General features: G+C 36.5%; 1 protein-coding gene across 1 annotated transcript in view; it reads left to right on the top strand.

Annotated features, from left to right (window-relative positions):
• LOC115222476 (AP-2 complex subunit mu) overlaps positions 1 to 15,238 on the top strand; it is a 33,726-nt gene that overhangs the window by 4,003 nt on the left and 14,485 nt on the right. Inside the window, exons 2-5 of the mRNA XM_029792698.2 lie at positions 6,753 to 6,851; positions 12,107 to 12,372; positions 14,066 to 14,148; positions 14,804 to 14,939. Of these exons, the coding sequence (XP_029648558.1) occupies positions 6,778 to 6,851; positions 12,107 to 12,372; positions 14,066 to 14,148; positions 14,804 to 14,939 (559 nt within the window). The 5' untranslated portion in view covers positions 6,753 to 6,777. The remainder of the gene's footprint in view (positions 1 to 6,752; positions 6,852 to 12,106; positions 12,373 to 14,065; positions 14,149 to 14,803; positions 14,940 to 15,238) is intronic.

Here is a 15,238-nt window from a genome sequence, read left to right as displayed (position 1 = left end):
ACTCTATATCAGGTGATAAGTTCTAAAGTATGATAGAAGGACCAAAACAGGTATCTTGCAGTAAAAGGGATACATAACTTTTCCATTTAGAAAAAATGTGTCAGAGCATATCTTCAAGTTGGTCTTCAAGCCAGCATTGGCCATTGTGTAACTGACCGTTAGGATCCTGCATAGAAGATACAAGTCGCACATTTGCATTACATGTCAGAACCATTTCAGTTGATTCTTTTATATAACGAGAGCGTTGGCCCTCTATATCAAAAGATGTAGTCAAAGGCACAGACCATTCCATAGTCTCACTAGAAGGAAAATAAGAATGAGTTTCTCTTAATATTGGTGATGCAAATCAGCAAGATGAGATCATTAAATATGAAAATTGCGGGTACTTTAGATAATCTGAATCATGATGAAAACTTTTTGACTTCCTCATTCAGTGAAAAGATGTTTTTCTGTAGAATGCCTTTGGATTCACACACCAATCACAGAAAATGCTCTTCAAAGGTTTTCAAGCTGGCAGGGCTAGTTGATTTCATCAACCTCAATGCTCAACTAGTACTTATTTCATGATCTCTGAAAGCAAAATCAACCTTGGTGGAATTTGAACTCAGTGTTAAAAATGGAATAATTGCCACTAAATATTTTTTTCCAGTGCAGTAGCGATTCCGCCAGCTCACCACCTTAAAATACCCAATCATGGATATAGAATTGTTTTGGGTCAATCAAAAGAGAAACTGCAACAATGAAGGTGACCTGATAATTTATTGCTGCTCCAGCAGAGACTGGCAAAACTCTCCTGTTGAACTTTCTACTGTCCTATGTTTGCAAACCTTACCAAATTACCTTTTGCTTTTACATCATCAGGTATTGTAGCTACACTAAGTGAAGCTTGGCTGAATTGCCCATTTTTATTTTGAGTTGAGTTTCCATTCTGGTAAAAATCAACATCAACGTATCATATATCTTTTGATACAGTTGGTTTTTCTCTGCATAATGTTCAGCCACTGGTATGGTATCAAGGCGGCAAGCTGGCAGAAACGCTTAGCAGTATTTTGTCTGCTGCTACGTTCTGAGTTCAAATTCTGCCGAGGTCGACTTTGCCTTTCATCCTTTCGGGGTCGATTAAATAAGTACCAGTTATGCGCTGGGGTCGATATAATCTACTTAATCCATCTGTCTGTCCTTGTTTGTCTCCTCTGTGTTTAGCCCCTTGTGGGTAGTAAAGAAATAGGAATGGGCCGAAGTCCCAGTGTGCTACTAACATCTGAAAGCATGTTCAAGATGTTATGAGCAATGAGAAACTTCTTAGAGGGAAGCTTTTAGTCTCCATCAGAAATGTTGGAAGATTCTCTCAGTTGTCTGTAAAGATCAAAATATTCTCAATAATTGCATGCATGCATAAAAGGTCTTCCATTTGGAGTCACTGTGAAGCTTTTGCATATCCAGACAATGAGAGTTCTCAATTGTTTGTGCATTAATTTTACTACATTTAAACCAGCCATATCTGGCTGAGATATTTTACCTGTTTTATGTTCAAACTGACCAAATCCTGCTTCTCACACCTTACCTTACAATGTTAGATCTAAAAAATATACAGTAGCACAATCAAAATCTCAAAAGCTACAAGGTAATGCAGGATAAATTCAAAACTATGTGAATAAATAAGCCTTACATTTGATAGAATAATCTGAAAACTAAAGGGTTAATCTGCTAAACCATCATACAAACTAGCTGCTGTAACTGGACAAAGGGTTCCAAACAGCATTAATACTGATACAACTTTCACAGGCACCACCACAATTCCACCCTGCTAACAGTGAATTCCAAAGAAGATTTAGCTTAGTTTGTTTATACTGACTAACAACACACTACTTAAAATTAACAATGGCTGTCCTCCAAATTTATTCTCACTTTTAAAAAAATGACTAAGTTGATCAACAAAACAATGAAATTCTGAATTTCCTGGAAATGAGATTATATTAAGTGTAAACTCAGTGGTAGAAATTCTTGACATACAGAATTTTTGAATTCACCAAATACAAGTGGTCTACCACCACATATCATTAAAAACAAAGTTGGAGAACTAGTATTACCTTTTTGAAATTAGACAACATAAATTATCACTGCAATGGTACTTTGGTACATGGTGCTTATTGCTGCTAACAGTTGACTAAGCAACAGCAGAATTAGCAGTGTTGATGCTGGGAGAAAGCTAATGATTCTTTGGATTTCTCTTCAATAACCTGACAATGATTTATCATTCTAAAATGAATCTAAAAGTCTAAGAATACTGCAGTTTCCTATAAAGCCTGCTTTTGATACGTTGATTAAATAAATCAAGGACAAAGTTTAACCCTTTAGTGTTTGAACCAGCCACATCCAGCTCAAATATTCTACATGTTTTATATTCAAACTGGTGATATGTAGCCTTTCACACCTACCTTACATCGACACTCTAAAAATAAATAGTGACATTATTGAAACCTCAAAGCTATTAGATAATGCATGATTAATTCAAGTTGATGATGATGAATTTGAATGAAGAAGTATTTACATTTAACAGAATAATTTAAACACTAAAGAGTTAAAGAAACACAGATTGTATTTTCTGACTCTAATGTTCACACATTGACAATTATATGTTGCTGTCAGCAGAATGGTGATCCAACAAAACTGATAATATTTGCAGATCAAAGAAAATTCAGCTGTACACCCAGAAAGACATATAGTGATGAAAACAGAACATTGTGTCTGGAGAAGCCATCAAAGTAAATGTAGATATTATACAATGTACATGCTGAGTTTGTAGAATATGAAATAAAATATTTTTTTGAAATAAACATTTTAAAACAATATTAAAAGATTCAGGGCCTTGTAGATAAATTTGAGTCAATTTTTTATGATACATAAAATTGGTTATAAATACTAAAATAATGATAGACAGATATAATTTTAATGTAACATTTATTTCAACAAAAACATCACTCAATATGGTTGCCCTTTTGGGCAATTACTGCTTCCACATGAAAAAGAAATTTTTTTGTAACTGCTGCAACCTCTGCCCTTTTGATTTAGTGTGTCACATGCATGATGTTGGTTATCAAACTGTTGATATTCAAGTGTGGTGAAGCATTGAGGTATGCCCCATAAAATGTAATTGAGAAGGTTGAGATCTGGGCTATTATTGGGCCAGATGTTGACCCTCATAAAAAATGGCACCTTCTCACCAAGGAAGGCCAGTGTTGCTTTTGACCCATGGTATGGTGCAAAATCCTGGATAAGCACAACATTGTCCAGCCCAAACTTCTGCTCCATTCAAAGTAATAGTTCTTCAAGATATCCAGATACACCTTTGTGCTGACCTTCAAGCCAGACTCAATGACATTTCCATCACTCGCCACAGTTCCAAATACCATCACAGAGGCAGGATTCTTAGTCTCAAACACAGTGGTGACGTCAGAAGGGTTGTATGCAATCATTCATGAATTTCTGTGATTCGCCTCGGTGTCCACAGTGAACTGATCATTCATAAATAGGATTTTTCCTGAACCTTGCTGCTTGATGAATGACAGAATCTTTGGGCATCTTTTGGCTCTGATTGCTTTGGCCTTGGCTGTTAGGAGGTGACAGCAGTGGCAAACATAGCTAGTCATGCCAAGGTTCTTGCTCACAGCTCTAGACCTTGTGGAAAGGGACACATTGTGTTTCTTTGCAAGAGTTGTCATTGGATGCAGATGGGTTGGCTTCAATCGAGCATTGAGGCCAGTGAGAAACTTTGGATTGCACTTGGAATCGCTTTGAGTCTTGTGTTCTTTTCTATCAATCTTTCTCTCTTAAATTGTTCATACACATGATAAATTGTTGCTTTTGGAAGTTTCAACAACTTAACAATTTTATTGGCAGTGTGCCTGGCATGTGCCAAAGCAACAATGGTGGAATGATTCTGTTGTTCCATGACTTTCTGTTCTTGAATCAGTTTGCTAATTTACCTGAAAAATAAAGAGGAGGGTTAGATTTTCAAGCAAACAAGGTTTTGTCAAAAAAAGTGAAATGTTATATCCCAATAAGTCAATTGCTCAAAATTGGTTTCAATTTATTTGCAAGACCCTGTGTTAAACTTTCACTGAGAAAGACAACCTAAAATGAAAATAAAGTTGGTCTCTACCTCTTTCAGAAACTCTCTGTATTTAAATTGAATATAGTTTAAATTCAAAGGTAGCATTGTAGACAAACCATTTTAAATTCAATCCGAGAAGGCAGCTCAGGTGATCAAACATTTGAAACACTTATTGTTGAAACAGAAGATTCATTTATTATACTTAAAAATGATACTAGTCCAGCACTTTGGGCATCACGTCGAACATTGTTTTGAAACTAATACTATTTTACAAATTTTACTCCCAGTCTGTACGTTATTCTCGTGATTAATGTATTCTTAATGCTGCTGTTTGTTGTTTGTTTGATTGAGCGAACGGTCTTCGTCCCAGATCTCGCAAGATGGGAGAAGTCCGAAACCTGGTCCTTTGCTATTCGTAAGACCCGCAGAAGAGAAAGCAGGTCAACCCCCCCGACACCAAGAGCATCGACGGATGGATGAATGCACATCCAGGCTCAGCGGTTGAGTAGGAAGTCGGGGACAAGAAGCAGGAAGAAAGAGTGAGAGAAAGTTGGAGCGAAAGAGTACAACAGGGGTCGCCACCACCCCCTGCCGGAGCCTCGTGGAGCTTTAGGTGTTTTCGCTCAATAAACACACACAACGCCCGGTCTGGGAATCGAAACCGCGATCCTCCGAGCGCTAATCCGCTGCCCTAACCACTGGGCCATTGCGCCTCTACTTTAATGCTGCTGTTCAGTAAATGTGTAAGTGATACCATATGACATTGAAAGGTTTTTCTAAATTGATCTTGATCCTCTCCTTTCCCTGATGTAATTGAATTGAACATGAAACCATGAGCAGATATAAAAATCACACAACTATGCCTGCACCCATGGTAATATGAGTAGCTTCTCCTGTTAAAAACATTTAGTAATGCTGGTGACCGAAGGGAGTGGCTTGTTTCTTTTTTTTTTTTTTTTTTTTTTTTTTTCCATATATGAGGAAATAGCTGGGGACTAATCTAAACTTTGTAGATTAAGAAGCCTCTATACATTTTTATTACAAAGCTTTAATTATAACATTGATAGATATGCATTTCAGGAATAGTTTACTAGAGACTGATAAAGGCAAGCTAAGAGGATAAAACACTGCTTTATGTTATTGGAGTAAGATGTTAAAGGAGGACTCCAGTGGTTGGGCTAGAAATATGCCTAATTATTTTAAGCTGTATAGTAATAACATATTGTCTTTGCTAATTATTTTAAAAATTTCATGAGGAAATATTTAGAGCACGTTCATTGACAATTGAATGTAGAACATTTGAGTTTAGTTTTAAATCATGAACTGAGAGAATATCTTAAATGCTTAGTAAACTGGTGGGCATTTTGATCATATGCCACTTGTAAATATGCTTTCTATCTCAAAATATTTTATTGGTTTTAGTCATTTGATTGCAGCCATGCTAAGGTACTGCCTTGACAGAGTTAAACAAATTCACAATACTACTTAGTTTTCTTCCTTTTTTTTTAAAGTCTTGTACTTATTCTATCAGTTTCTCATCAAACCACTAAGTTATGGGGACATAAGCAAGCCAACACTGGTTTGCAAGTGATGGGTAGGGGGAACACACATTGTGATAGGCTTCTCTACAGTTTCTTATTTCTTTATTGCCCACAAGGGGTTAAATACAGAGGGGACAAACAAGGACAGACAAAGGGATTAAGACGATTACATCGGCCCCAGTGCGTAACTGGTACTTAATTTATCGACTCCGAAAGGATGAAGGGCAAAATTGGCCTCAGCGGAATTTGAACTCAGAACGTAGCGGCAGACGAAATACCGCTAAGCATTTCGCCGGACATGCTAACGTTTCTGCCAGCTAGCCACCTTTTTCTCATTGGCTTCTCTACAGTTTCTGTCTACCAAATTCACTCACAAGGCATTTTTATTTCAGCACTTGGTATAATGCATCGTATTTTTTTTATTAAAGTATCATGGCAAATTTAGAGATAAATCACATAGAAATCAATAAAATTCTCTTTGTGTGGTGAAAATTTATATTTTTAATTTCTGTTCTTTAAATTATCAGATATTCTTTTAAGACATCTGAATCAAACATATATTTTCCAGATCTTTTCGGTTTGACCGGCAGTTTTTTAAAAATAATCTCCACGTAACTAAACACTTTTAAACTTCGTATACTGGAAGAATGTGTTTATAAACATCTTTTTCTCTTGGCTTTATTGAGAAAATTCTATAGTTTGTAAGATATTTGTTGTTTTTCTTTTCTTCAATTTCTGCAATTTCAACCAATCAATGACGTCTATTTTAGGTGAAAACATTCTTTGCCGTATGAATATGTCCCTCGTTTAAGAAACAGATTGGGTTTATTTACATTTGTGAAGAAAAAAAGATACCCTTCCCTCCACCCCACCCCTACCCCTAACCAACCCTAACCCTAAAATGTATTGAAATGCAATAGATCGATACTAGGGTCATAATTATGGGTGACAATTTCATATGACACCGCTAGAAAAAACCGCCGTTCAAACCGAAAAGATCCTATTTTCCTCTTATTTCATTGTGTCTACTGTAATAACTTATACATCTGCAATTAAGCATTGAAGTTATATTTATGCTTGGTATCCATTTATTTCAGTGCAACCAACCCATCGACTACAAAAATGATTGGTGGTTTGTTTATATATAACCATAAAGGTGAGGTGCTAATCTCGCGAGTCTACAGAGATGATATTGGGTAAGTTTAATCTTCATTCAGTTAGTTTATTAGTCCTTTCTTGATGGCATGGAATAAATTACCTTTTACTTAACCTATATGACTTCAGTCTTATCTCTATATATATAAACGGCAAAATGTCTGTGTGTGTGTCCTTTATACAAATCCACAACTTTTCAGTTTGAGGGCTCACACTTTCTATGGTCATTCAAAACTGTCCAAGGGTGGTCGTGCACATCTTTTACATTTCCCCAGTCACCCCGCAAAGCCATTAAAAAATCAATAGAAGTGACTTTTTTATGAATTTTCTATCCAAAACCCAATCAAAATGCCCGAAGCTTGATACGCCAATTGAATGCCGGCTAGCTGTGATTGGTCGGAGATTTGGACAGTACTCGCGTGTATGTGCGCACGCACGCAGCTGTATATGCATGCATTAGCACTATGATCCGGCAACGCCGGATCATAGTGCTAGTATTTCTATAAAATATTTACTCATAAAATGTTAGAAGTTTAATACAAATTGGTTAGAATTGGAGTATTGATAACATTTAAGTATAAGAAAATATGTAAGAGGATGAAATACATTGTTGTGTTTGTAAGTACGGACAGTGTGAGTCACATATTTGAGAGTGAACATTGCACTTGAGTAAATATGTAGATCTTTGTAGGTATTTTTCTAAAAAAAATTGAGAATGAATTCTAGAAACTTATTTTAAAAAGGAAAAGACACAGAAATTCTGTTTTTAATACATAGTATTTTACACATGTTATTGTTTTTATTAATTCAATGGATATATTTCTAAAACTCAGAAAATGTTAACTTTTGATAGTTAGCCATTTTAAAATTTGTTAACCGGAAAGAGGGTCTGTGGATCATGTTCCTTACATATAACTGGCTCTCTGTCAGTTATGACAGTGAAGGTTCCAATTAATTCAATTAGTTGAACAGTCTGCTCGTGAAATTAGGGTATAGTGGTAGAGCACTCCACAAACACACGTAGCCTTCATCATCATCATTGTTCGACCGTGGTCAAGACAATGGAATTTACCATGCTACGCCAGACTTCACGGTCCATCATAGCATTACGGAGGTCCTGTTGCTGGATGCCTGTATCCCTGGAGATTACATCAGGGTAGGAGAGTGTGCGCCCTCTGGTATCGCAAGTAGATGGCTTCCAGAGGAGAAGAGTAGAAGTTACCTTGTTTTCAGCTCTACAACAATGTCCAGCAAACTGGACTCTCCTACCTTTCACAAGAGATGATACAGGTGGTAGTTTCCCATATATTTGCATTTTGGTTGGATGGCGCTTCCATGAGAGATTTTGAGCTCTCATAAGGAGGCGAGTGTAGGTTCCATCCAACCGCCTCTCTAATTAGCCTTAATCTAATTCATGAGGCGATTCATTGTGATGAGGCTGGCCCTTTGAAATACAGGTACTACTCATTTTTGCCAGCTGAGTGGACTGGAACATGTAATGAAGTGTCTTGCTCAAGGATGCAACATGATGTCAGGAATCAATCTCATGACCTTATGATTGAGAGCACCGAATACCCTAATCACTAAGCCATGCACCTTCATATGCAGGTCCTGACTAACTCATGAGACTGATGTGCTTAGAGCAGTGGTTATCGGCCTTTTTTTTTTATCTATAGACCTCTTTGATTGCTAATTTATTCAGATGGACCCCCAGCCCCTTAGCCATTCAATGTTTGAAAAACTACTTTTATAGATACTTTTGTCTTTCACACATTAATTCATGTAGGTTGAACTATGTAAAATGTTTGAGAAAGAGACCTAATTGTTTCTTACAATATATACATCAAAATCAAATTTCTCATGGGCCCTTAAAATACTACAATGGCTTCCCAATTTACTGTTTTGCTAGCGTGGACCGCTAAAAATCTTACATGGATCCCCATGGGTCATATGGACCCTGGGCAAGTGTCACTGGCTTAGAGCTGTGGAGGGAACTTCGTGGATGAGTCTCAATGAATGGGATGTAGCAGGGGACAACCATTTATGGGCTGGAAGGGTTGAGTAAAGCATTTAGTATAGTACCTGTGTGTTGAAGGGTGTGCGTGTGTGTGTGTGCGTGCAACCTTATGTTCTTTTGAAAAGCAGAGGCCTTTGAGTTGTATAAGGAGCTTGAAAAATAAGCAGCACATTTTGAGTTGGAGATTGTAGTGAGCTTTTGAAAGTTTGTTCTGGCACTCTATCACTACTTTCTTTTATCTCCCTCTCAACTACTCTGACCCACCCTATATAATGTTGGCTAATCATATCTTCTCTGATGCAAGACACTCATGCTTTTCCCATTATCACACTTTTACCTTTCAACACCTGACTTAAAAACTGCCCACACTCTCAAATACCGAACAGGAGCCTCTGGTTTTTTTTCCCTATTCTTTTCTGTCTTGCAAGTTACTTAGTGACTGCACTAGTGCTGGTGGCACAGAAGAGGTACCTGGTACACACCAATGTGGTTGGCATTAGTGTAAAAAAAAAAAAAAAAAAAAAAAAAAAAAAACCATGCCAAAGCTGCTGCTGCTGCTATTTGGCACAACTCTGCAGTTGACTAGATCCTGTCAAACCATCCAGCCCATGTCAGCATGGAAAACAGATGTTGACAATTTGTTATTTATGCAGTGTAGGATATTTATTGAGACATTACACGAAATGGATTGTAAGTTGTACTCTTGTGAGTACTATCTCAGGTATGTAAGCACTACTCTTGTAAGAGTCAGCAGCAAATCATGGCTGAAGTATTTTACAGTGCTGAATGTCTACTCAAGTCTTTCATATATTGTTCTGGCAGTTTTGTGTGTGTAGTTTAACCAATAAAGATAATCAAAAATGTTAAGCCCCTTTGTACTGTTGAAAGAAAATAGATTGTCTTGTTCACATCAAACAAATTTTTTTGATGTTTTTGTTCATGGCAGTGTAAGTCTGGCCCAAGGTGTTAGGTTTGCATGTGGTGGATGACTTCTGTTAATGCAAAGAAAGTTATTATAATCTGCATAGATGTGTAAATCGCAGGGAGGTTGTTTAGAGAGCACCATATACTGTAGTAGTGTAGTCTGACTGGAAGCTTTCAGTTCAAAAGATGAGAAAATTGGGGTCCATAGATATGCAGAATGTTTTGTCAGCACAGAATGATTGTTTTGCCTAAAGTTGTCATCCAAAAGTGATGGTTCATTGGGTGAGCTGTATGAGTGCAAGTTTCCAGTTAGATTTAGTTCTACAGAAGTGTCAAACTTTTGAGATAGAAAGAGAAAACAACTTGAGTATGATAGGTCAGTTGTTTGCTGCTTTAGAGAGATTTCCGTTTTTGATAAAGGGACACTATTTCCAAAGATTATATTTCTGTGGAGAGAGAGAGAGAAATTGCAGACTTTTAGTGAGGATTGTGAAAGGGACCTTGTTAGAGCCAATTGCCTTGTTTGGTTTATGTGATAAGAGTTTTTGCAAAAATTGGTAAGTGGTAAGACTGGATTAGTGGAATTGAAAATGAAAAAGGGCAGCAGATGTGAAGAGTGGGTTTGCTGTTAAATATAATTTGGGTTGGAAGTTGGTATTCCCTTTTGGCAAGGTGCCAGAATCATTTTGACTATTTGGGAGGGCAGGAGTTTTCAAGCTATATTTTGCTTGGAGGCACCCTTTGCTTTCCTCATGGTTGTTTTGCATGTCTTGGAGGTCTTCTATGTATTGCTACAGCATGGGCATGGGTTCACAATTTAGTCATGTTTTGAGTAAAGGAATATGAAGAAACATATCTAATAGTATGGTTACATTTCTCCAAATAGCTGTCTCAGATTGGTTGGGGATGGAGCATAACATGTTAACTTAAAGTTGACCATTAGCTGGTTTGAAATAAAGAGGGTTAAGGGGTTAAAATGTATTATATAGTAGGGAGATGATACAAGGTATGTTGCTTTGGCTAGATAAAGAATACTAACTGGTGCAAAGGATTTCCCTCTACAGTAGGAGTGGAAAATCTAAGAAGAGTTGTTTTTGGAGTCACTAATAACAATGAGTGAGAACAAAGTGATGTAGGACTTATAATCAATGCAGAGATTAGTGATGGAAGGAGTTCAGAGAACAGTAGCGATGGCAGCTGAACCTGGCAGAACTTTGATCTAGAACTAAGCGAAATCTTTGTTAGCGAAGGGTGCAGATACCACTCTCTTAATTGGAATGTAGTTTAGTCAGAGTAGCAGAGAGAAGTTATGATATAGGGAACTGAAATTTTCAGTGTTACCTTCCGGCTTCAGGTTTTCCTGCACTGTCGGAGGAATAGAATTTAAATATATTCAAAGTAAATGTAGTTTGATAAACCATTGTTTGTTAAAACATTGTACAAGTGTTGGCCATATCCATTTAGTAGTAGATGAGTGTTCTCTTAATATTGGCCATGTTTCTGTTTTATTTTCACTGTAGGAATAGCACATACCTTAAACCTAGGATTTATGTCTCTTTTGTGTCTGATAGTGGCTTGTTATATTGAAAGTGGATTTCTAATGCAGGGTCTTTTTCTTAACCTTCTTGGGACAGCCAGGCTGATTGATTGGCCTATTGAAACAAACATTTTGAAGTGTAATAGCCAAAATCAGAGATCGTCTTTCAGTAGATATATAAAACTATAGAATATATATAGTTTTACATACTCATCATCATCATCATTGTTCGACCGTGGTCAAGACAATGGAATTTACTATGCTACGCCAGACTTCACGGTCCGTCATAGCATTACGGAGGTCCTGTTACTGGATGCCTGTATCCCTGTAGATTACATCAGGGTAGGAGAGTGTGCGCCCTCTGGTATCGTGAGCAGATGGCTTCCAGAGGAGAAGAGTAGAAATTGCCTCGTTTTCAGCTCTACAACAATGTCCAGCAAACTGGACTCTCTTACCTTTCACAAGAGATGATACAGGTGGTAGTTTCCCATATATTTGCATTTTGGTTGGATGACACTTCCACAGGAGATTTTGAGCTCTCATAAGGAGGCGAGTGTAGGTTCCATCCAACCGCCTCTCAAGCTTATATACTAATAAAATAGCTTTAGGCACTTTATCCTTTGTTTTCTACATGCACCCATCAATTTCAATCTCAACAGAAAAAACATTTTAGTCTTTTAGGCTACACATAACAAAACACTGTGTATTTCAAAAGGTTTGATAAAATACTCTTGGTTTGTTACCTTACTATTGAATTCTCAGTCTTCAGAATGCCCTGAAAAATAAATATTTATGTCTGTATTTTTTCTTTTTTCCAGTCGTAATGCCGTTGATGCATTTCGTGTCAACGTGATTCATGCACGTCAACAAGTGCGATCCCCAGTTACCAATATCGCACGGACAAGCTTCTTCCATGTTCGTCGCTCTAACATCTGGCTGGCTGCTGTCAGCAAACAGAATGTAAATGCGGCCATGGTGTTTGAGTTTCTGCTAAAAATGTGCGACGTCATGCAGTCGTACTTCGGCAAGATCTCGGAGGACAACATTAAGAACAATTTTGTGTTGATCTACGAGATTTTGGATGGTAAGTTCTCTAAACCATTCTTTCTTTCAAACTTACATACACACATTTAGATAATGAGAGAGAAATCTGTTGTCCTATTTTAAATTGAAGTCTATTAAACTGTTAACTTATTGACAATTGTTTTACTGAACAAGAAATGAATGAGATGGATTTTCTAAATCTATCATTGTGACCCTTGATTTTACAACTCAAAGATTCTGACTATTGTTATATTTCAACTGAGGTGTGGTAGATTCTTGTTTGTTAGTTAGCGAAGCTATTATTGACTATTATTTGCCAGCCTCACCTGGCCCCAGTGTAGGTAGCACATAAAAAGCACCATCCGTCCGTGGCCGTTTGGCAGCCCTGTCTGGCACCTGTGCGGGTGGCACGTAAAAAGCACCCACTACACTCATGGAGTGGTTGGCGTTAGGAATGGCATCCGGCCGTAGAAACACTGCCAGATCAGACTGGGCCTGGTTGCAGCCTTCTGGCTTCACAGACCCCAGTCGAACCATTCAACCCATGCTAGCATGGAAAGCAGACGCTAAATGATGATGATGATGATGATATAAAACACTATACTTTTAGTAGTAGTAAGGTTTGAACTCTTGAACATGTGGTTGAGTTGTCCAGCATATTAACCTAAATCTATTATGTCTTAATTGATTTTATATATATATTTTTTTGTGTTAAGAAGAGACATGTAAATAAATCTGTATTGTTGGAAGAGGTTTGGAAACTGAATTAACGAAAAGTTTAGCTATGCATAATGGATTGCTTTTGAGAAGATAACTTTTATCCTAAATTACTAAAAATACCATCACTGGCTTTAATTTTAGGTACAGATACGAGTTCATGATGCACATTATTTACATCATCATCATCATCACTCTTGTAATTATTTTCAAGATGTGAATCTTGTACCAATATGTAAATGAGTTGTACTGCTAGTCAATCTTGACATCTTGGTAGAGAAAAGTTTAAGAATCCTCTTGTTAAATAACAAAAACCACTCAGTTCTTTCTTCTTCCCAAGCTGTTGGAAAAGCCCTTGTGGTATCTAATTTCACTTTGGAGATCATTTTGGTTTGAACGGCAGTTTTTAACATAATTTCAAGGTAACTAAATTTTTAACTTCGTATACTGGTAGAATGTATTTATAAAACATCTTTTTCTCTTGGCTTTATTGAGAAAATTCTATAGTTTGTAAGATATTTGTTGTTTTTTTTCAGTTTCTGCAATTTCAACCAATCACTGATGTCTATTGAGGTAAAAAAAAACATTCTGTGCCATATGAATATGTCCCTCGTTTAAGAAACAGATTGGGTTTATTTACATTTGTGAAGAAAAAAAAATACCTTCCCCCACCCCTAATCCTAACCCTAAAAGAGATTGAAATGCAATAGATTGATACTAGGGTCATAATTATGGGTAACAATTTCATATGACACTGCTAGAAAAACTGCCGTTCAAACCAAAAGGATCCCACTATGGTACTAAATACATACACGTATATATTTATTAGCTTAATTCTATTCGTTGAAGTTTAGATTAAGCAAGAAGTTAGTGAGAAATCAACAGTTTTCTATTTTAAAATATTCATGGGATAAGTACACGGGATGTGCTGAGTGTGAGATAAACATAACAAAAGTAATAGACTTGTAGTGAAAAATCCACTACTTTTTTTTTCTTTTTTTTTTTTCTTTTTCCAGAAATCTTGGACTTTGGGTATCCGCAGAACACAGACACTGGAATTTTAAAGACATTCATTACTCAGCAGGGTGTCAAATCTCAGGTGTGTGATCATCCTTAATTGCATTCATTCTAAAGGAAAAACAATTTTTTTTTTTTTTTGATTTAGTGTATCACAACTACATTCCTTTTTTTTTTCTGTTGTTTATTTGTAAAGTAAACCATTTCTCTAAAATAACTAGCTTTTTTCTTGGAATCCTGCAATTAACAAGATATTTTCTTGCATTTGTTTAGCCAGTTTTAAGTCCTCAATTTTTGTTCAGTTGTTGCTTTCCATATATTGTGGTGCAATCAGTTTCAGAATATCTCATATGCAAACATGAGAAAAAAAGTAATAAATTCTTTTTATAAATTATTAACCCTTTAACATTCAGATTTCTCTGTCAAATGTGATATTTCTTTATTCACATTCTTTTTAATTAATCATGCAGTATCTCATAGCTTCAGGATTTTGATGAGATTGTTTAATTTTAGAATGACATTGTAAGTTATGTATGGGAGACCAGATATGCCTGTTGTGGATATAAAATGGGTAAAATATTTGAGCCGGATATGTCCAGTTTCAATGCTAAAGGGTTAAGTATAATTCCTTCTTTAGGGTTTAGGGTTCTTTAAGTAAGACTAAATTTACTTTTTAAAAAAAATTTTTTTTTTCATCTGTTATATTTTTTTAAATGTTTCTCACTTTATATTTGTAGAGCAAAGAAGAGACAAGCCAAATAACATCACAAGTGACGGGTCAAATTGGTTGGCGCCGTGAAGGAATAAAATACAGGCGAAACGAACTCTTCCTTGATGTTCTTGAGTCTGTCAACCTGCTGATGTCACCTCAAGGTAAATAACTTTCCATTAATTGAATTATCTTTAAGACCATCTCATTTAATAAACAATTTCTCTTGTTCTAACAAGCCAGGGCAACTTCTATGAAAGTAGTGTTTGAATTTGTTTGTACGAATGTATGATGCATCAGTGATGTACCTGTGCATGGGAAGATCATTATAATCCATATGTAGAATAAGACCTACTGTATATTCTACATAGGACATTAACCCTTTCAATACCAACCCGGCTGAAACCGGCTCTAGCTCTGTAGTACAAATGTCTTGTTTTCATAAGTTTTGAATTAAAGTCTC

Source organism: Octopus sinensis, linkage group LG20, assembly GCF_006345805.1.
Source record: "Octopus sinensis linkage group LG20, ASM634580v1, whole genome shotgun sequence".
Lineage (NCBI taxonomy): Eukaryota > Metazoa > Mollusca > Cephalopoda > Octopoda > Octopodidae > Octopus > Octopus sinensis.
Note: the sequence above shows the minus strand (reverse complement) of the source record. Positions and strands in the feature narration are given on the sequence as shown.